This window comes from Heterodontus francisci, chromosome 5, assembly GCF_036365525.1.
Source record: "Heterodontus francisci isolate sHetFra1 chromosome 5, sHetFra1.hap1, whole genome shotgun sequence".
NCBI classification, from domain to species: domain Eukaryota; kingdom Metazoa; phylum Chordata; class Chondrichthyes; order Heterodontiformes; family Heterodontidae; genus Heterodontus; species Heterodontus francisci.
In genome coordinates, this window is record NC_090375.1 from 155,589,259 (window position 1) to 155,609,796 (window position 20,538).

At 44.0% G+C, this 20,538-nt stretch overlaps 1 protein-coding gene and 1 long non-coding RNA gene across 2 annotated transcripts in view; both read left to right on the top strand.

Moving 5' to 3' along the window:
* Positions 1 to 12,716, top strand: part of LOC137370111 (uncharacterized) — a 36,356-nt gene extending 23,640 nt beyond the window's left edge. The window contains exons 3-4 of the long non-coding RNA XR_010975081.1: positions 12,184 to 12,283; positions 12,406 to 12,716. This is a non-coding gene — a long non-coding RNA (uncharacterized lncRNA). The remainder of the gene's footprint in view (positions 1 to 12,183; positions 12,284 to 12,405) is intronic.
* Positions 12,717 to 14,679: 1,963 nt separating this feature from the next.
* Positions 14,680 to 20,538, top strand: part of LOC137370287 (golgin subfamily A member 4-like) — a 282,307-nt gene continuing 276,448 nt past the window's right edge. Inside the window, 1 exon segment of the mRNA XM_068032665.1 lies at positions 14,680 to 14,903. Within this exon segment, the coding sequence (XP_067888766.1) occupies positions 14,838 to 14,903 (66 nt within the window). The 5' untranslated portion in view covers positions 14,680 to 14,837.

Consider the following 20,538-nt stretch of genomic DNA (forward strand, 5'->3'; position numbering starts at 1 on the left):
TACAGAAGGAGGCCATTCGGCCCATCGAGTCTGTGCAGGCTCTCTATAGAGCAATCCAGTCAATTCCATTCCCCTGCTTTATCCCCTTTATTTCCTTCTGAAATCATTGATCGTCTCTACTTCCACCACCTTCATAGGCAGTGAGTTTCAGGTCATTAGCACTTGCTGCACAAAATGTTCTTCCTCACATCCCCCCTGCATCTCTTGCCCAAATCCTTAGATAGGTGTCCCCTAGTCCTTGTACCATCAGCTAATGGGAACAGCTTTTCTTTGTCTACCTAATAGAAACCTGTCATAATCTTGTACACCTCGATCATATTTCCCCTCAATCTGCTTTGTTCCAAGAAGAACAAACTCAGCTTCTCCAACTTAATCTTGTTGCTAAAATCTCTCAACCCTGGAACCATTCTGGTAAATCTCCTCTGCGCCATCTCACATCCTTCCTAAAGTGTGACGACCAGAACTGGACGCAATACTCTAATTGTGGCCAACCAGAGTTTATAAAAGGTTCAGCATAACTTCCCTGCTTTTGAACTCAACATCTCTATTTATGAAGCTGAAAATCCTAAATGCTTTGCAAACTACTCTCTCAATATATCATGCCACCTTCAAAGATCCATGTACATGAACCCCCAGGTCTCTCTGTTCCTGTACACTCTTTAGAACTGTGCCATTAAGACTATATCTCCCTATCACTTCTGCCAAATGCATCAACTCACAATTAAATTCCATCTGCCACTTGTCTGCCCATTCTGCTAGCCTATCTATGTCCTGGTATCATCCTCACTTTCTATCACACCTCCAAGTTTGGTATCATTGGCATATTTTGAAATTTTACTCTGTATTCCAATATCCAAGTCATTTATGTATAATCAAAAGAATAATAGTGGTCCCAGCATCTTCCCCTCCCCTCCCTTGACAGCATTCCGAAGGGATCATTCCCTGCGTGACACCTTGGTCCACTCTTCCATTACCCCCACCACCTCGTCCCCTTCCCACCGTACCTTCCCATGCAATCGCAGGAGGTGCAATACCTGCCCATTTACCTCCTCTCTCCTCTCTATCCAAGGCCCCAAACGCTCCTTTCAGGTGAAGCAGCAATTTACTTGTACTTCTTTCAATTTAGTATACTGTATTCGCTGCTCACAATGTGGTCTCCTCTAAATTGGGGAGACCAAACGCAGATTGGGTGACTGCTTTGTGGAACACCTCCGCTCAGTCCGAAAGCATGACCCCGAGCTTCCGGTTGCTTGTCATTTCAACACCTACCACCCCATCCCCTGCTCTCACGCTCACATCTCTGTCCTGGGATTGCTGCAGTGTTCCAGTGAACATCAATGCAAGCTCGAGGAACAGCACCTCATTTACCGATTAGGCACCCTACAGTCTGCCGGACTGAACATTGAGTTCAATAATTTCAGAGCATGACAGGCCCTCCTTTTCATTTTTAGTTATTTTTTGTTTATTTTAGTTTGTTTCTACTGTGCCTACCCACTTTTTTTTTCCATGTTTGTGCTTGGGGCCAGGCTGTTCATTTTTCTTCAATTAACACCCTCTCTTTCAGCACACTATTAACATACCGTTTGCCTTTGCTCCATGACCTTTTGGTCAATTATTCTCTGTGACCTTGTCCTATCAACAGCTTTTTGGTTATCTCTTGCCGCATCCCCGCTTTATTTGCTTAAAACCTATTACATTTCTAATATTTGCCATTTCTGATGAAGGGTCCTGAAACGTTAACTCTGCTTCTCTTTTCACAGATGCTGCCAGACCTGAGTATTTCCAGCATTTCTTGTTTTTATTTGTCCCAGCACTGAACCTTGGGGAACACCACTGTCTATCATCCTCCAGTCTGACAAACAACCATTAACCACAATTCACTGTTTTCTGTCCTTATGTCAATATTTTTAATCCAAGCTGGCATTGATTCTCCTATTCTATGAGCCTCAATTTTGTTAACCAGCAATTTATGTGGTACTTTGTCAAATACCTAAAATTCATATAGACAACATCCATTGCATTCTCTTCATCAACCCCTGTTTCATCAAAAAATTAAGATTAATTAGTTAAGCATGATCTGCCTTTTACAGTCCATATTGGCTCTCCATAATTAACTCAAACCTCTCCCTGATTAAGTGCAAAACAAAACCAAAAGAAAATCACTGCAAACTCTCCACAGATGCTGCCAGACCTGCTGAGTATTTCCAGCACTTTGTTTTTATTAGAGCACAATTTTGTACATGGTCAGCACAATGTAAATTACTCAAACCACTTAATTCTATAAAGGATAAAATGTGAGAGAACTTCACAATAGCTTGTAAAGATGAAATAAAAACAGAAAATACTGGAACTACTCAGCCGGTCAGGTAGCATCTGTGGAGAGAGAAACAGAGTTAACGTTTCAGGTCGATGACCCATCATCAAAATTGTTTATGATAGGGTGGAAGACAGGAGAGATTAAATGACAACAAAGTTGATGGTGTAGAACCAAAGGGAGTAGTAATGGGACAAATAAAGAAAAAAAGGTGTCTGGTGGAGGTGTGAATGGAAGACTGATGAACAGCTGCTGTGCGAAAGCAAACAGAAGAGAAAAACAAGACTAAAACTGAAGCCTGCAAAGAAAGAGGAAACAAAATGGGGACAGAGATGACAGTCTGAAATTGTTGATCTCAATGATGAGTCCAGAACGCTGCAAAGAGCCTAATTGAAAGAGGGGGTCCTGTTCCTCGCGCTTACGTTGAGCTTCATGGGAATACTGCAGGAGGCCGAGGACAGAGAGGTCAGCATGAGAGCAGGTAGAAAATTAAAATGACAGGTGACCGGAAGCTCGGCGTCATGCTTGCAGACTGAACCCAGGTGTTCCACAAAGTGGTCACCCAATCTGTGTTTTGTCTTCCCAAGGTAGAGCAAATCATATTGTGATCAACAAATACAGTATAGTAAATTGAAAGAAGTACACGTAAATTGCTGTTTAACCTGGAAGAAGTAGCTGGGGCCTTGGACAGTGAGGAGGAGTTAAAAGGCTTACATAGAAAAGGGGACATTGGGGGCGACTGAGGAATGGACCAGGGTGTTGCGGAGGAAATGGTCCCTTTGGAATGCTGAAAGGGAAGGTGTGTTTGATGGTGGCATCCTGCTGGATGTGGCAGAAGAGGATCCACTGAATCTGGAGGCTGGTGGGGTGCAAGGTGAGGACAAAAGGAACCCTTGAGAGAGATCAGAGAGAGCTAGCATTGATTTGTAAAGGGCAAGTCATGTCTCAGGAACCTAGGTAAATTTTTTGAGGAAGTAACCAACATGGTCAGAAGGGAATGGTTGTGGATGTCAGAGCATTGCTAAACAGTGGCAGGGGAGGAGCAGCGGTATAAATAAACCCAGAGAAAAGGCCGAGCACAGAGTGGGCCTGAGCGGATGCAGCAAGAGGAGCGGTGGTGTAAATAAACAGGGGAGAAAAGGCTGAGCGTAGTGTGGTCCTGAGGGACGGCAGCAGGAGGGGCGGCGCTTTATTTATTTGGCAAATCAAATGCAACAAAATAAAAAAAAATCAAGGAGGAGTGACATCACAGGACAGCAGGTAGGGGATTGGTTGGTGAGTATTACAGTTTTTTTTGCTCTCTAACCTAAGGAAGTGATTCAACTCAGAGCTGAGAAACTATAACTTGCTATTACTTTATTAGATTGCTAACTTAAACTGGATGAAGTAATTCATTAATAAAACTAAAATAATCGATTGAATAAAAACTTTAACTCATTAAATAAGTAAAACAAGGTTAGATAGGCGTGGCAGGGCAGGTGATGTGCCGTAAGAGCAGCATGTGAGAGTTTGTGAAGACCAGCGAGATCCAGAGTAAGCATATCTGCAATAAGTGTCTCAACTCAAGGAGCTTCACCTCAGAGTTGTTGGGCTAGAGTCTGTGCCCCAAACATTGCAGGGCATCAGGGAGGGAGAGAGTAATATGGACACTTGGTTTCAGGATGCAGTCACACCCCTTAGGTTAAGTACTTTAGAGTTAGTCAGTAGTCACCGACAGGCAGGTATGACGACGGAAGAATTGGTGATGGAGGAGCTTTGGCCTTTAACCTTGTCCAGCAGGTAAGAGGTACTTACTACCTGTATGGATGAGAACAAGGACTGCAGTGAGGATAGGGAAACTGACCCAGTGGTACAGAAGGCCATTCAAGTATGGAGAGAAAAAAAAAGAGAATGTGGTAGTGGTAGCGGATAGTATGGTCAGGGGAATAGATTCTGCTCTCTGCGACCAGGAGTTCAGGAGGTTTTGTTGCCTGGTAGTGCCAGGGTTAAAGGATATCTCATTGCAGCTGGAGAAGAACTTGGAGTGGGAGGGGGAGGATCCAGTTTGAGATCCATGTAGGAACCAACGACATAGGTAGAATTAAGTATAAAAGGGTCTGAGGAGGGAGTTTGAGGAGCTAGAGTTAAATTAATAAACAGAATCTCAAGGGTAATAATCTCTTGGATTACCACCAGAGCCATGTACAAATTGGCATATGGTCACACAGCAGAGAATTAAATGCGTAGCTCAAAAGAGTGATGTGAGAAGAAGGGGTTTTGATTCATGGGACACTGGCACCAGTACTGGGAAAGAGGGAGCTACTCCTTTGGGACAAGCTCCACTTAAACTGGGCTGCAATTAGTGTCCTGACAAATCGAATAACGAGGGCTGTAGACTGGGCTCTAAATTAAAAATGGGGAAAGGGGTCAGGTCAGGGGAAATTTAGCTATCTAAAAGAGAAAAGTCAAAGCAATTGAGCAGTGTAGCGATTTGGGTAAAGATAACCAGAGTGTGACAAGAAGGGACAGAGAGTTTAATGCTAATAGGGCATTAGCGAATAAGGTCAAAGCAGGGGATAATGGTAAAAACCTTAAAATTAAAGGCTCTTTACCTAAAAGCATGAAGCATTTGTAGCAAGATAGATGAATAGTGGCACAAATAGAGATAAATGAATTTGCTTCACTTGCCATTACAGAGAGAGCAGGTCAGGCATCATCTCTGGAGCGAACAAGAGAGTTAACGTTTCAGGCCTATGACCTTTTATCAGAAATACTGGGAACCAGGGCGCTGATGAGAGTGAAGAAATTAAAGTAATTAGTTTCAAAGGAGAAAAATTAGGGAAACTCATGGGACTAAAGCAGAAGACGACAAAAATAGGAGCAGGAGTAGGTCATTTGCTCCCTCAAGCCTGCTCCACCATTCAATAAGATCATGGCTGATCTGATTGTGGTCTTAACTCCACTTTCCTGCACACCCACCCGCGCCATAACCCTTGTAAATCAAAAACCTGTCAAACTCAGCCTTGAATATAGTCAATGACCCAACCTCCTCTGCTCACTGGAGAAGAGAATTGCAAACACTAACAAGGGAACCCGAGACCTCTTTTTCACCTGGTCGTACCAATTCCTTGATAATTTCATTTTGCAATTTCTCTGGGCCTTCCTTTTTTTTTCTTCTCTCCAAAGTACTTGATATGCCTTCTATCCTTCTCTGCATTAAATTTCATCTGCTATGTGTCTGCCCATTCAATCAGCCTGTCTATGTCCACTTGAAGTCCAACCCTATCCTTGTAGTTCACAATACTCCAAGTTTTGCGTCATCTGCAAATGTTGCAATTGTGACTTGTACATCCAATTCTAGATCATTAATACAATTCAAGAAAAACTGTGGTCCTAGTACTGGCTCCTGGGGAACCCCAGTGTACACCTTTCCCCAGTCCAAAAAAAACAAACAACAGTTCACTAGTCCGGTTTCCTGTCACACAGCCAACTTAGTATCCATGCTGACACCTTCCCCATTATTCTATGGGCTTGATCTTAGCTGGCAAATCTATTATGTGACACTGTATCAAATGTCTTTTGGAAGTCCATATACATCACATCAATCACATTACTCTCATCAACGATTTCTGTTACATCATCAGGTTGACCTGTATTGAGTGCTGCTTGAGAGCACAAAGTCTGGAGATGGGATTTTGCTGAGCGACGGAGTTGGGTGAAGAGGGGAACTATAATTTAAGAAAAATAAATTAAATTAACACAATAAAGATGGCAGGACAGGTGATGTGTCGCAGCTGCAGCATGTAGGAGCTCCTGAATGCCACTGCAATCCATGGCAACTTCATCTGTACAAAAGGTGTCTGCAGCTTGAGGAGCTTCAACTCAGAGTTAATGAGATGGAGGCAGAGCTGCAGACATTGCGATGCATCAGGGTGGGGAAGGTTACCTGTACACTTTCTTCCAAAGAACACTATAGGAAGAATGTGATTGCACTGGAGAGGGTGCAGAGGATATTACCTGGGCTAGAACATTTCAGCTATGAAGAGACACTAGATAGGCGAGGTTTGTTTTCCTTAGAGCAGAGAAGGCTGAGGGGGGACCTGATTGAGGTATACAAAATTATGAGGGGCATAGATAGGAAGAAAATTTTTCCCTTAACGGAGGTGTCAATAAGCAGGGGGCATAGATATAAAAAGGTGAGGGGCAGGAGGTTTAGAAGGGATTTGAGGAAAAAAAATTTCACCCAGAGGGTGGTTGGAATCTGGAATGCACTGCCTGAAGGGTGGTAGAGGCAGGAACCCTCACAACATTTAGGAAGTATTTAGATGAGCACTAAAGCATACAAGGCTACGGGCCAAGTGCTGGAAAATGGGATTAGAATAGATCGGCCGCGCTGGCCATCAAGCCTAAGGGCCTGTTTCTGTGCTGTATAACTCTGACTATATAGCAGTCACACCCCTTAGGATAGGGTTGTCTAATTTGGTCAGTGGTCAGGGACAGGCAGGTATGACTGTGAGTCAGACAGTTAAGGGGATTGAGAATAAAAGTAAAATGGGAGGCCTGTCATGCCCTGAAATTATTGAACTCAAATGTTCAGTCCGGCAGGCTGTAGTGTGCCGAATCGGTAAATGTGATGCTGTTCCTCGAGCTTGCGTTGATGTTCCCTGGAACACTGCAGCAATCCCAGGACAAAGATGTGAGCAGGGGGAGTGTTGAAATGGCAAGCAACCGGAAGTTCGGGGTCCTGCTTGCGTACTGAGCGGAGGTGTTCCGCAAAGCGGTCACCCAGTCACCCGGTAGAGGAGACCACATTGTGAGCAGCGAATACAGTATACTACATTGAAACAAGTACAAGTAAATCACTGCTTCACCTGAAAGGAGTGTTGTGGGCCTGGGATAGTGAGGAGGAGGTAAATGGACAGGTATTACACCTTCAGCGATTGCTGGGGAAGGTGCCATGGGAAGGGGACGAGGTGGTGGGGGGTAATGGAGGAGTGGACTAGGGTGTCACGGAGGGAACGATCCCTTCGGAATGCTGACAGGGGAAGGGAGGGGATCTGCAGACAAGGGTGGTGCTATTACTGTATGGCGTACCGACCTCTACCTTGCAGAGGTTCAGCGCCAACTTTCAGACACTTCTTCCTGCCTTCCTCTGGACCATGACCCCACCCACGAACAGCAAGCTACTGTCCACAGGACTGTCACTGACCTCATCTGCTCTGGAGATCTTCCCTCTACAGCTTCCAACAACCACGGACAGCCCGCTTCTACCTCCTTCCCAAAATCCACAAACAGGACTGTCCTGGCAGATCCTTTGTGTCAGCCTGCTCCTGCCCCACTGAACTTATTTCTTCCTATCTTGACTCTTTCTTTTCTCCGCTGGTCCAGTCTCTTCCCACCTACATCCGTGACTCTTCTTTGACAATTTCCCGTTTCCTGACCCCAGCCGCCTCCTCTTCACTATGGACGTCCAATCTCTCTACACCTCCATCCCCCACCAGGACGGTTTGAGGGCTGTCTGCTTCTTCCTTGAACAAAGGCCCAACCAGTCCCCATCCACCACCACCCTCCTCTGCCTGGCTAAACTTGTTCTCACATTGAACAACTTCTCCTTCAACTCCACTCACTTCCTTCAAGTAAAAGGTGTTGCTATGGGTACCTGCATGGATCCTAGTTATGCCTGTCTTTTTGTGGGATATGTCAAACATTCCTTGTTTCAGTCCTACTCAGGTCCCCTTCCCCAACTCTTTTTCCAATACATTGATGACTGTATCGGTGCCGTTTCCTGCTCCCGCCCTGAACTGGAAAACTTTGCTTCTAATTTCCACCCTTCTCTCACCTTTACATGGTCCATCTCCGACACTTCCCTTCCCTTCCTCAACTTCTCTGTCTCCATCTCTGGGGATCGGCTGTTTACTAATATCCATTATAAGCCCATCGACTTCAACAGCTACCTCGACTACACTTCTTCACACCCTGCCTCCTTTAAGGACTCCATTCCATTCTCCCAGTTTCGCTATCTCCGACGCATCTGCTCTGATGATGCCACCTTCCATGACAGCACTTCTGATATGTCTTCCTTTCCCCCCCACTGTGGTTGACAGGGCCCTCAACCGTGTCCGACCCATTTCCCACACCTCTACCCTCACCCCTTCTCCTCCCTCCCAGAACCGCGACAGGGTTCCCTTTGTTCTCACTTTCCACCCTATCAGCCTCCATATCCAAAAGGATCATCCTCCACCATTTTCGCCACCTCCAGCATGATGCCACTACCAAACTCATCATCCCCTCCCTTCCCCTCTCAGCATTCCAAAGGGATCGTTCCCTCCGTGACACCCTAGTCCACTCCTCCATTACCCCTACCACCTCGTCCCCTTCCCATGGCACCTTCCCCTGCAATTGCAGGAGGTGTAATACCTGCCCATTTACCTCCTCTCTCCTCACTATCCCAGGCCCCAAACAATCCTTTCAGGTGAAGCAGCGATTTACTTGTACTTCTTTCAATGGAGTAGACTGTATTCGCTGCTCACAATGTGGTCTCCTCTACGTTGGGGAGACCAAACGCAGACTGGGTGACCGCTTTGCGGAACACCTCCGCTCAGTTCGCAAGCAGGACCCCGAGCTTCCGGTTGCTTGCCATTTCAACACTTCCCTGGCTCTAATGCTCCCATCTCTGTCGTGGGATTGCTACAGTGTTCCAGTGAACATCAATGCAAGCTCGAGGAACAGCATCTCATTTACTGATTAGGCACACTACAGCCTGCCGGACTGAACACTGAGTATTGAGTTCAATAATTTCAGAGCATGACGGAGCACCCGCCCGCCCGATTTAACTTTTATTTTTAGTTATTTTTTTCTTTTATTTAGTTTTTATTTGTGTTTATTTTATTTCATCTTAGTTTGTTCAGTTTGCTTACCCACTGTTTTTTTCATGTTTGTACTTGTGGCTGTTCAATTTTTAGTCCGTTAACACCCTATCTGTACTAATGCTTTGTCTTTCAACACACCATTAACATATTGTTTGCCTTTGCTCCATGACCCTCTGGTCAGCTATTCTGTGACCTTGTCCTATCTGCACCTTCTCCTTTGTTATATCTTGCCCCACCCCCGCTTTACTTGCTTATAACCTTTTACATTTCTGATATTTGTCAATTCTGAAGAAGAAACACTGACCTGAAAAGTTAACTCTGCTTCTCTCTCCACAGAGGCTGCCAGACCTGCTGAGTATTTCCAGCATTTCTTGTTTTTATTTCAAATTTCCAGCAGCCGCAGTAGTTTGCTTTTAATTTGCATTGCAAGATCTGTTCGAAATCTATCCCATTTAGCATGGTCGTAGTGCCACACAACACGACAGAGGATATCCTCAATGTGAAGACGGGACTTTGTCTCCACAAGGACTGTGCGGTGGTCACTCCTACTAGTACTGTCATGAACAGATGCATCTGCAACAGGCACATTGGTGAGGACGAGGTCAAATAAATTTTTCCTTCACCACCTGCCACAGATCCAGTCTAGTAGCTATGTCCTTTAGGACTCAGCCAGCTTGGTCAGTAGTGGTGCTACCAAGCCACTCTTTGTGATGGACATTGAAGTCCCCCACCCAGAGCACATTCTATGCTCTTGCTACCCTCAGTGCTTCCTCCAAGTGCTGTTCAACATGGAGGAGTACTGATTCATCAGCTGACGGAGGGCAGTAGGTGGTAATCAGCAGGAGGTTTCCTTGCCATGTTTGACCTGATGCCATGAGTCTTCATGGGGTCTGGAATCGATGTTGAGGACTCCCAGGACAACTCCCTCCTGACTGTATACCACTGCCGCCACCTCTGCTGGGTCTGTCCTGCCAGTGGGACAGGCCATACCCAGGGATGATGATGGCAGTGTCAGGGACATTGCAAGATATGATTCACTGAGTATGACTCTGTCAGGCTGTTGCTTGTCCCGTCTGTGGGCTCTCCCAACTTTGGCACAAGCCCCCAGATGTTAGTAAGGAGGACTTTGCAGGTTTGACCGGGCTGAGTTTGGCGTTGTTGTTTCCGGTGCCTAGGTCGACGCCGGGTGGTCCATCTGGTTTCATTCCTTACTGACTTTGTAATGGTTAAATACAATTGAGTGGTTTCATGGCCATCATTAGACTAGCTTTTAATTCCAGATTTATTAATTGAATTCAAATTCCACCTTCTGCCGTGGTGGGATTCCAACCCATGTCCCCAGATCAATACCTTGAGTCTCTGGGTTTTTAGTCCAGTGACAATACCACTATTCCACCGCTTCTCCAAAGTTGGCTGGGAAATGTTGAACATTAAAGGGACTTGGGTGTCCTTTTTCATGAGTCACTAAAAGCTAACATGCAAGCACAGCAAGCAATTAAGAAGGCAAATAGCACATTGGCCTTTATTACAAGAGGATTTGAGCATAGGAGTAAAGATGCCTCACTGCAATTAAGGAATGAGGCTTGGTGATAATGTACATGGAGTAGTGTGCAGTTTTGGTCTCCTTTCCTAAGGCAAGATATACTTGCCATAGAGGGAGTGCAATGAAGGTTCACCAGATTGATCCCTGGGATGGAGGGATTGTCCTATGAGGAAAGATTAAGTAGACTGGGCCTTTATTCTCTGGAGTTTACAAGAATGAGAGGTGATCTAATTCAAACATACAAAATTCTTACAGGGCTCGGCAGGGAAGGTGCAGGAAGGAGGTTTTCCCCCCCTCCCACCTGGGAGTCTAGAACCAGGGGACACAGTATCACAATAAGGGGCAGGCCATTTCTCACTAAAAGAAGGAGGAATTTCTTCACTTAGAGGGTGGTGAATCTTTGGAATTCTCTGCCCCAGAGGCTGTGGAAAGTCAGTCATTGAGTATGTTCAAGACTGAGATTGGTATTTCTACATATTAAAATCAAGGGATATGGGGATAATGCAGGAAAATGGTATTGAAGTAGATCAAAGTGCTGAATGGCCTACTCCTGCTCCTATTTCTTATGTTCCAAGTTAGCTATATACGATTTGCCTTCAACAAATCCATGCTAACTTTCCTTAATTAATCTACACTTGTCCATGACTGTTAATTTTGTTCCATATTATCATCTCTAAAAATTTTCCCATCACAGAGGTTCAACTGATTGGCTTGCAGTTGCTGGGTTTATCCCTATACGCTTTTTTAAACAAGGGTGCAACATTTGCAATTCTCCAGTCCTCTTTCACCACCCATGTATCGAAGGAGGATTGGAAGATTATGGCCAATACCTCCTCAATTTCTACCCTTACTCCCCTTCATAACCTTGAATGCATCCGATCTGGTCCTGGTGACTTATCAACTTTAAGTACAGCCAACCTTTCTGATACCTTCTCTATCAATTTTTAGCCCATCCAGTGTCTCAACTACATCTTCTTCCTTGATAAAGACAGATGCAAAGTACTCATTTAATATCTATTCCTATGTTCTGAAGAATTTATATTTATTGTGGCTATTGTTCTTCACATGTTTTCCTGCTCTTAGGTAACCCTGAAACACATCAGAAATGCTCCCTTCCTTGTGGGAGTAGCAACAGATTGATGGACACTGAGAAAACAATTCTATACAAACTGTAAAAACTACACTTCAGCACCATAAATATGTTCACTGACCCAAACTAGTTTGGGACAATTAAAATCTTCTACAAATGTAACCTTAAGTTAACACATTCCCCTCTAACTTGTCTATACATTTCATCTTTGATTGGCCTTTGGTTGTTTGGGGGTCTATAATATACTAAAAAGTATGTGAACAAATTCTTCTTCAGCTCAATCAAAAAGGATTCTGTTTGAACCACTTATTACTTAAATACTCTAGTACTGCGATACTCTCTCATTAATTTAGTTAATTAATATCCCCCTCTCTGTTTCCTTTTCTAGCCCTCCTGCAACTTTTACACCTATACATACATAGGCTTAGAACGGAAGAGCTGAGTCTATTCAATTTACAGCAGCACAGACTATAGAGGTAACCTAACAGGTAAGTAAAATAATGAAAGAGCTAATGAAGATTATTTCAGTTGGATGAATTGCAGATGTCTATGCATTTAATCTATACAAGAGTGGGAATAGACTAAATGTTACACGATTCTTCTTTTTCAGTGAGTCTCTGGAATACATTACCAACTGGTGGGTGCTGACTATCTGCATGCATTCAAGAGGGAGCTGGACCTGTTGCTGGCTGGGGCAGAAAGCACATCATATAAAAGATGAATAGATTTACAGTTAATGTCTCCTGGATGGATTTTGATTGCCTGGGGGCATCGAAAAAGAATTTTCCAGATTTTTTTCCCCTTAAATGCCCTGAGACAAAACAGGTTGTAATAATAGATATATACATTTTATTGCAGTTGATGCATTTTCAACTATTCAATATTGATGTGAACTAAAATAAATATATTCCCTACATTAAAGTTACCTCTCATAATATGTCATTAGGAACAATCACAGCATACCAGGGTTGGGAAAATTCCACTCAATTGCAAGTTACTATCGTTTTGAACATCTGGAATTTGCAAATAATTATAATAGGTTTATTCCTTTCAATATTCCATATTCTCCCCACCTCTTACCACTTCCTCATTTTATCCTTTGTGACCTTTTGCAGCTGCACTTAGCTCTTTGAGTAAACTAAAAAAGGTACTCTAAAATTTATTTTGGAATTTTTGTAACCCTAGAAAGGCTGCATTATTCCCCATTCTTAGTTGCCCTGCTAAGCTGATAACTGCCGTTTTTGTGATTCGCTGTAATCCTTATGGCAATTATGCTTCCATAATGGTGTTGAGTGGGGAATTGCAGAATATTAACCCAGTGATGATAAAGAAATGGAAGTATATATCTACTTCAAGATAGTGTATGACTAGGAGGGAAACGTGGAGGATAATTCCATGACATTGGTCTTGTTCTTCTCAATGGTAGAGCTTGTAAGACTTTTGTCCCTTTCTGGATTAATTTCCTCTAGTTAAAAGCTTCAGTGACAATTTTGGCAAGTAAAAAGGTTAAAGCTCCAGAGGAAGAAGGAAATCTTGGTCAACATGTGATAAATTCTAAAAACATTTTGAAGCACTGAATTCACACTAACTCATATAAAGGAATATTTTTCTCCAGGGGAGCATTCTAAAATAATCTCTCTTCAATATTTTATCATTCTTAATAATGATGGTGATGATGATAAGTGTTGCATTTAAACAAATTAAAATATGCATAACTCAGTGGTGTGTGAAGAGATGTTAGCTTTAGAATACCAGGATAGAATTATTTTACAAATATAAATGAAACATCATTTCAGTCTAGCTATATAAATTTCAAAGAGTTTAGGAACCTACCCTTATCATAGCATCTTATCACCTTTCAAAATGTCCCAAAGTTTTTCTTCACACGTGATGAACTGCTTCCGTTCATCATTGTTGCTGAAGCAGCCTTTTAAGCACAGACTGACCCCCCCCCAGTAATGGAGTGAATGAGTACTTAATATTATTCTGGCAGTGTTAGTTGAGGTAACAGTATTAGTCAAAGCAACAGATCTCCCTTCATTTCAAATCGTATCCTGGAATCCTGACTGCCCACCTGGATGCCGGCGGGCAAAGGGGTGGTGCTGGTTGCAGGTGGGGGTACTTAGTCAAAAATGCCAATCTAGACTATGTGCTGAAGGCATGGAGTGGGATGTAAACTCACAAATTCCTGACTCAGATGTCAGAGTGCTATACAGCAAATCAAATCGTTAAAAATCAATGACAGCAAAAGGAAGCAAAGACTGACAGCTGCAGTATTTTGGCTCAAGTCTAAAACCACGTGGGGCAGATTTGGCAGTTATATCCAGCCTGGCACATTTTGTTTTCAAATAGTGACCTTAGTTTGCGGTGAAAACTGAACCCATGTTCGTGTTTGTGACCTAGGTGACCTTCTGATGGTGAATCGAGGGTTGCCAAATCTGGTTGGAGATATTCTGGGAGGTTTCGTCACACGACCTCTCACCTGCAGCTACTCCGCCCCCATTCTCCCGCCTTCAGTCGCCCTGATATATCCATCTCATGCTAATGGGAAATGAACAGATTCTTGTCTCTGCACCGCATGAATCTGAACTGGCAGTTAAACGTCTTCCCATCTTCAATATTTTTTGTAACGCATAAACGAAAGTTTTCACCGAAAATAAAATTTAAAAAAAACATGACTTCTTATCCCTGGTCGCTCTTTCTCAGTCGGGTCCTTTAATTCCTGGAGGCTCCAGGATAATCCTCGAGGGTTGGTAAGCCTTGGTGACTCTCAGCCCTGTCCCTCCGCCATGACCGGGTGCTGGCTGTGGACAGCGCCTCTGCTGGCCCCTCAGGGGACGGACCCGTTGATGCTCCTCCACATCCGCCTCGCGCGGCAGCGGCCACGTCGCCGGCGCATGCGTCCGAGTGTCTGGTCCGGAGAGTGACGCTCGAGTCCGGGAGCAGCGGCCTGGAGCCGGTGAGGTTGGTGCGAAACCGGGTCACTCGCACCACCTGTCTTCCCTTCTCCTCGCCAAACCGGCGGCCCCGGCAGCAGGAGCCATGTTTAAGAAACTCAAGCAGAAGATTAACGAGGAGCAGTTGCCGGTCAGGAGCAGCCAAGCCCAGGTGAGAAAGGCCGTAGGGCAGGCCCCGTAGCGGCCCACCTGTGGGTGTGGGAGGGTCTAGCCCAGTGTCCGGCTCTCAGCCCTGGCACCATCACGATCAGTGGACAGGGACACATCAATGGAGGATCCTGGGGTGTTGAGCAGCTTAGAGCCCCGTCACTAACAGGTGTCAGAGGGTCCAGGTTTCAAATCGAAATGCGGCCACGTCTATTTAAACTGCGTTTAAATAGGAGGGAGAGGGTGGAGCAACGGGAAAAAGTTCGGAATTCTCCTGTCACTTGAGCTCATCCTCTGGAGACCTTCCAGAGAAATTCCTTTAGAGCAGTGGTTCATAGGTGCTGTTTGGGTTGATGGGGCTCGCCCCCACCCCCGATCCTCTAACTGAGTTTCTAATTGATTGTTCACCCAAAGGCAGTAGATGCATAAGAGTATTCAAAACTGAGTTAGTTTTTTGGATACAAAAGGAGTTGAGATATGCGAATAGGGCAGGAAAGCAGAGTTGATCAGCTGTCATCTTAGTGTATAGAGGAGCAAGCTTGAGGGACCATATGATCTACTCCTGCTTCTATTTCTTATGTTATTGATCGATGGAATGCTTCGTTATTGTACTTAGCTCACTCATCGCTGAGGAAGAGTATACATTTGAAATTTCAGTGGACTGATTGGCCAATATATTACATTCATAGCAGTGGTGGAGTTAGTGTCAAATCGTTGCCAGTTTTAGCAAAATAGGGTATTTACCCAACAAACCAACAAAAAAGTTCATTTGTAATTTTGAAGCGAATAGAATTTTATTGTTTTTTTAGGCAGTTTTTTTAAAAGATAAGCTGCCATTTGAATTCTTTGTATCCTAATGATAAGCTACAAAATGCTAGTGTGCTTCACCGAGCGATTCATCACAACCTGGAACATAACAAATTTGATGCGCTATTAGGTGTATTATTGATATTGAATAAGTGTCCAGTTTGACTAGAAATTTATAGATTTTTAAGTGTAGATATAACCGTCCCTTCACATTGGTTTGTTTATGTAACACTTTCAACCTACTCTTTTGAAAAGGTTGGGAACCTGGATAATGCGTATCAGTAGATTTTCTATGTTTATGGGGCATTACAGATGGACCCAATGCTTTTGTCACAGTGCAACCCTACAGCTGTCAACGGCGCAGTGGTTAGCACTGCAGCCTCACAGCTCCAGCGACCTGGGTTCGGTTATGGGTACTGCTTGTGCAGAGTTTACAAGTTCTCCCTGTGACTGCGTGGGTTTTCGCCAGGTGCTCCGGTTTCCTCCCACAGCCAAAGACTTGCAGGTTGTTAGGTAAATTGGTCATTGTAAATTGCCCCTAGTGTAGGTAGATGGTAGGAGAATTGAGGGAAGGTGGGGATGTGGTAGGGAATATGGGATTAATGTAGGATTAGTATAAATGGGTGGTTGATGGTCAGCACAGAGTCGGCGGGCTGAAGGGCCTGTTTCAGTGCTGTATCTCTCGATGACTATCGGTCATTGGACAGCTGATAGGAGCAGCAAACCAAGCAATTTTTAGGAATGCTAATTAAAACGCAGCCATTGCCATCCCAGCTGAGATGAATTAATATTGCATAGATAATGGATTCTGAAGTTTATCCTTCTGGGTTGGATGTTTGGGCATCTGTAAATTTGAAAGATAGTTTAAGTAGGTGATTTCTTATTACCAGCTTTACTGATAACCCTGAACCTGGTGAATTCCAGGGAGAATTAGCAGCACTAATGCTTCATTTACAAGTAGAAACTAAATAGAGGAAAGTGAAACCTTCAAAAGCTGTATGAGAAAAGAAATAGGACATATTTAGCATACTCACTCAACCAGTTTTCTGTCATATTATATATCTTTAGAGGGATGTGCTGCTGGATCTTTTTGCTTTTATTATGGGCCGACATTTATGCTTATTCAATGATATGGCTGTTTTTTTCCCTTATGTTTGCAGTTTAGTTTTCTATTTATCCATCCACTCTTGTGGACGTTGAAAGGTTTTGAGTTTGAGTGCTTGAGTTTTATGTAGTTTTAAAAATACATCAGAAAAATGTGTAAAAGCATTGTACTTATTTTTATATAAGATTTTCAAAAAAAACATGAAGCTGAAACCAAGCAGACGAGAACAAGAAAAATAAATAATTTCTCAATGGTGATTTCAGTTGTTATAAGGCTGAGATGAGTGCACAAACAGTCAATATTGATAACAATATAAAAGCTAAAAAGCATCCCAAACCTGCAGCTCTCTGGGCAAAGAGGACATCAGGGAAGGAATTCCAAAATACAATCTGAAAAATAAATCAGCTGGTCTGGGCACTACATCTTTGAGATGAGTTCTGAAAGTTAGTCAAGGTACACTTTTTCTGAAACTATGCTGGTAAAGTTGGAAGGTTAACACTATATTTTCAGTCTGGATAATACTCTTCTGGCTATTTGGAACCAGATAGACAGTAAACTGTTAACAACAATGTAGTGGGTTTTTCAGCACAACATTTGACTTGAAAATTCTTGTCAGGAGGATTGTATTTCACCATTACTTGATTTAAAAAAAAAGTTAATTTGTGGAGTCACTTAAAATACAGAACTAGTACAAGGTCTTGTTCATATATTATTTGAGTTGGGGAGGGTAAAACAAAAAACAAGTATTTGAAAGCTGAACGTGCTAGCCCTCGGTACAGCAATCCAGACATGCCCATTCCTCTGCTCTATCCCAGTAGCCCTGCAAGTTTATTTCCTTTAAGTCTGGTTTTCAATCAGTGATCGTCTCTGCTTCTGCCACCCTCGTAGGCAGCGAGTTCCAGGTCATTGCCACTCACTGTATTAATAAAGTTCTTCCTCACATCTCCCCTGGATCTCTTGTTCAAAACCTTAAATCTGTGTCCCCTATTCCTTGTATCGTAAGCAAAGGGGAACAGCTTCTCTTTGTCTACCTTACATGTCATAATCTTGTGCACCTCAATCAGGTTTCCTTTACTCCAAGAAGAACAAATCCAGATTCTCCAACCACCTTGCTCTCGCAACGCAATTACAATTTATGTGCTGGTAGATGAATTATGGGATCCTTTTTATGTTGAGTGCCATGCTATTTTCATATTTCTCTCTTTGCCAGTCTTATTTTCCTCTTCACTTCCCCTCTCGTAGTTATTTGCACTGGTGTGTGACTTGCAGAGGAACTTGCAGGTGGTGGTGTTCCCATGCATTTGCTGCCCTTATCCTTCTAGTTGGTAGAGGTCGTGGGTTTGGAAGGTGCTGTCTAAGGAGCCTTGGTGCATTGCTGCAGTGCATCTTGTAGATAGTACACACTGCTGCCACTGTGCGTCGGTGGTGGAGGGAGTGAATGTTTGTAGATGGGGTGCCAATCAAGCGGTCCTGGATGGTGTCGAGCTTCTTGAGTGTTGTTGGAGCTGCACCCATCCAGGCAAGTGGAGAGTTTTCCATCACACTGCTGACTTGTGCCTTGTAGATGGTGGACAGGCTTTGGGGAGTCAGAAGGTGAGTTACTCGCCGCAGGATTCCTAGCCTCTGACCTGCTCTTGTAGCCACAATATTTATATGGCTACTCTAGTTCAGTTTCTGGTCAATGGTAACCCCTAGGATGTTGATGGTGGGGGATTCGGCGATGGTAATGCCATTGAATGTTAGGGGGAGATGGTTAGATTCTCTCTTGTTGGAGATGGTCATTGCCTGGCACTTGTGTGGCGCAAATGTTACTTGCCACTTATCAGCCCAAGCCTGGATATTGTCAAGGTCTTGCTGCATTTCTACATGGACTGCTTCAGTATCTGAGGAGTCACGAATGGTGCTGAACATTGTGCAATCATCAGCGAACATCCCCACTTCTGACCTTATGATTGAAGGAAGGTCATTGATGAAGCAGCTGAAGATGGTTGGGCCTAGGACACTACCCTGTGGAACTCCTGCAGTGATGTCCTGGAGCTCAGATGATTGATCTCCAACAACCACAACCATCTTCCTTTTGCGCTAGGTATGATTCCAGCCAGCGGAGGGTTTTCCCCCTGATTCCCACTGACCTCAGTTTTGCTAGGGCTCCTTGATGCCTTACTCAGCCAAATGCTGCCTTGATGTCAAGGGCAGTCACTCTCACCTCACCTCACCTCTTGAGTTCAGCTCTTTTGTCCATGTTTGAACCAAGGCTGCATTGAGGTCAGGAGCTGAGTGGCCCTGGCAGAACCCAAACTGAGCGTCACTGAGCACGTTATTGCAAAGCAAGTGCCGCTTGATGGCACTGACGATGACACCTTCCATCACTATACTGATGATTGAGAGTAGGCTGATGGAGTGGTAATTGGCCGGTTTGGACTTGTCCTGCTGTTTGTGTACAGGATATACTTGGGCAATTTTCCACATTGCAGGGTAGATGCCAGTGTTGCAGCTGTACTGGAACAGCTTGGCTAGGGGCGCGGCAAGTTCTGGAGCACAGGTCTTCAGTACTGTTGCCGGAATATTGTCAAGGCCCATAGCTTTTGCAGTATCCAGTGCCTTCAGTCTTTTCTTGATATCACATGAGTGATCGAATTGGCTGAATTCTGGCATCTGTGATGCTGGGGACTTCAGGAGAAGGCCGAGATGGATCAACAACTCGGCACTTCTGGCTGAAGATTGTTGCAAATGCTTCAGCCTTATCTTTCGCACTGATGTGCTGAGCTCCCCCATCATTGAGGATGGGGATATTTGTGGAGCCACCTCCTCCAGTTAGTTGTTTAATTGTCCACCACCATTCACAGCTGGATGTGGCAGGACTGCAGAGCTTAGATCTGATCCGTTGGTTATGGGATCGCTTAGCTCTCTATTGCATGCTGCTTATGCAGTTTGGCACACAGATAGTCCTGTGTTGTAGCTTCACCAGGTTGACACCTCATTTTGAGGTATGCCTGGTGCTGCTGTTGTCTACTTCTATATGCTGGTGTCCATCCCCCCCCTGCCAATTTAGTTGAAACCTTCCCAACCACTCCAGTGAACCCCTCTAACTCAGTTTATCATATTCCTGTGAAATGCCTTGTCACTTTACTTTTAACATTTAAAGGCACTATATAAATTCAAGTTAGTAGAGTTTTGCTAAGCATATTTTCTTATGTATTTGGCAGTTTAATGCTCTGCAGTGCCAGTCTCTAAACTCTCCTTATATGGTTGTCTGCTATGCTAAGTCTCCGTTGGCATAAGATTGAGTGGTATATTTGCCAAATTGTCTTAAGAACCCGCTGCTGCCACCACCAACAACACATGGAAGTCCTAGATGTATTGTGAATAGCTGTAGCTCCATACTAAGATGCATTTTAAGTGTCTTGTCAATTTTTTGTGGGAAAGAAGTCCACTAAGTTGTGCAAAGGGTTAAATGTGTTTCAGCTGTTTATGAATATGGCAGATTTAATTTTTTTTATTCGTTCCTGCATGTGAGTGTTGCTGCATCCCTAATTTCCCTTGATAAGGTCACGGTGAGCTACTTTCATGAACTGCTGCAGTCCATGTGATATAGGTACTCCAACAGTGCTGTTCGGGAGGGAGTTCTAGGATTTCGAGCCAGCAAGAGCGAAGGACCAGAAATGCAGTTCCAAATCAGGATGGTGTGACTTGGAGGGGAACTTGCAGGTTTTCACATTCCCATGCA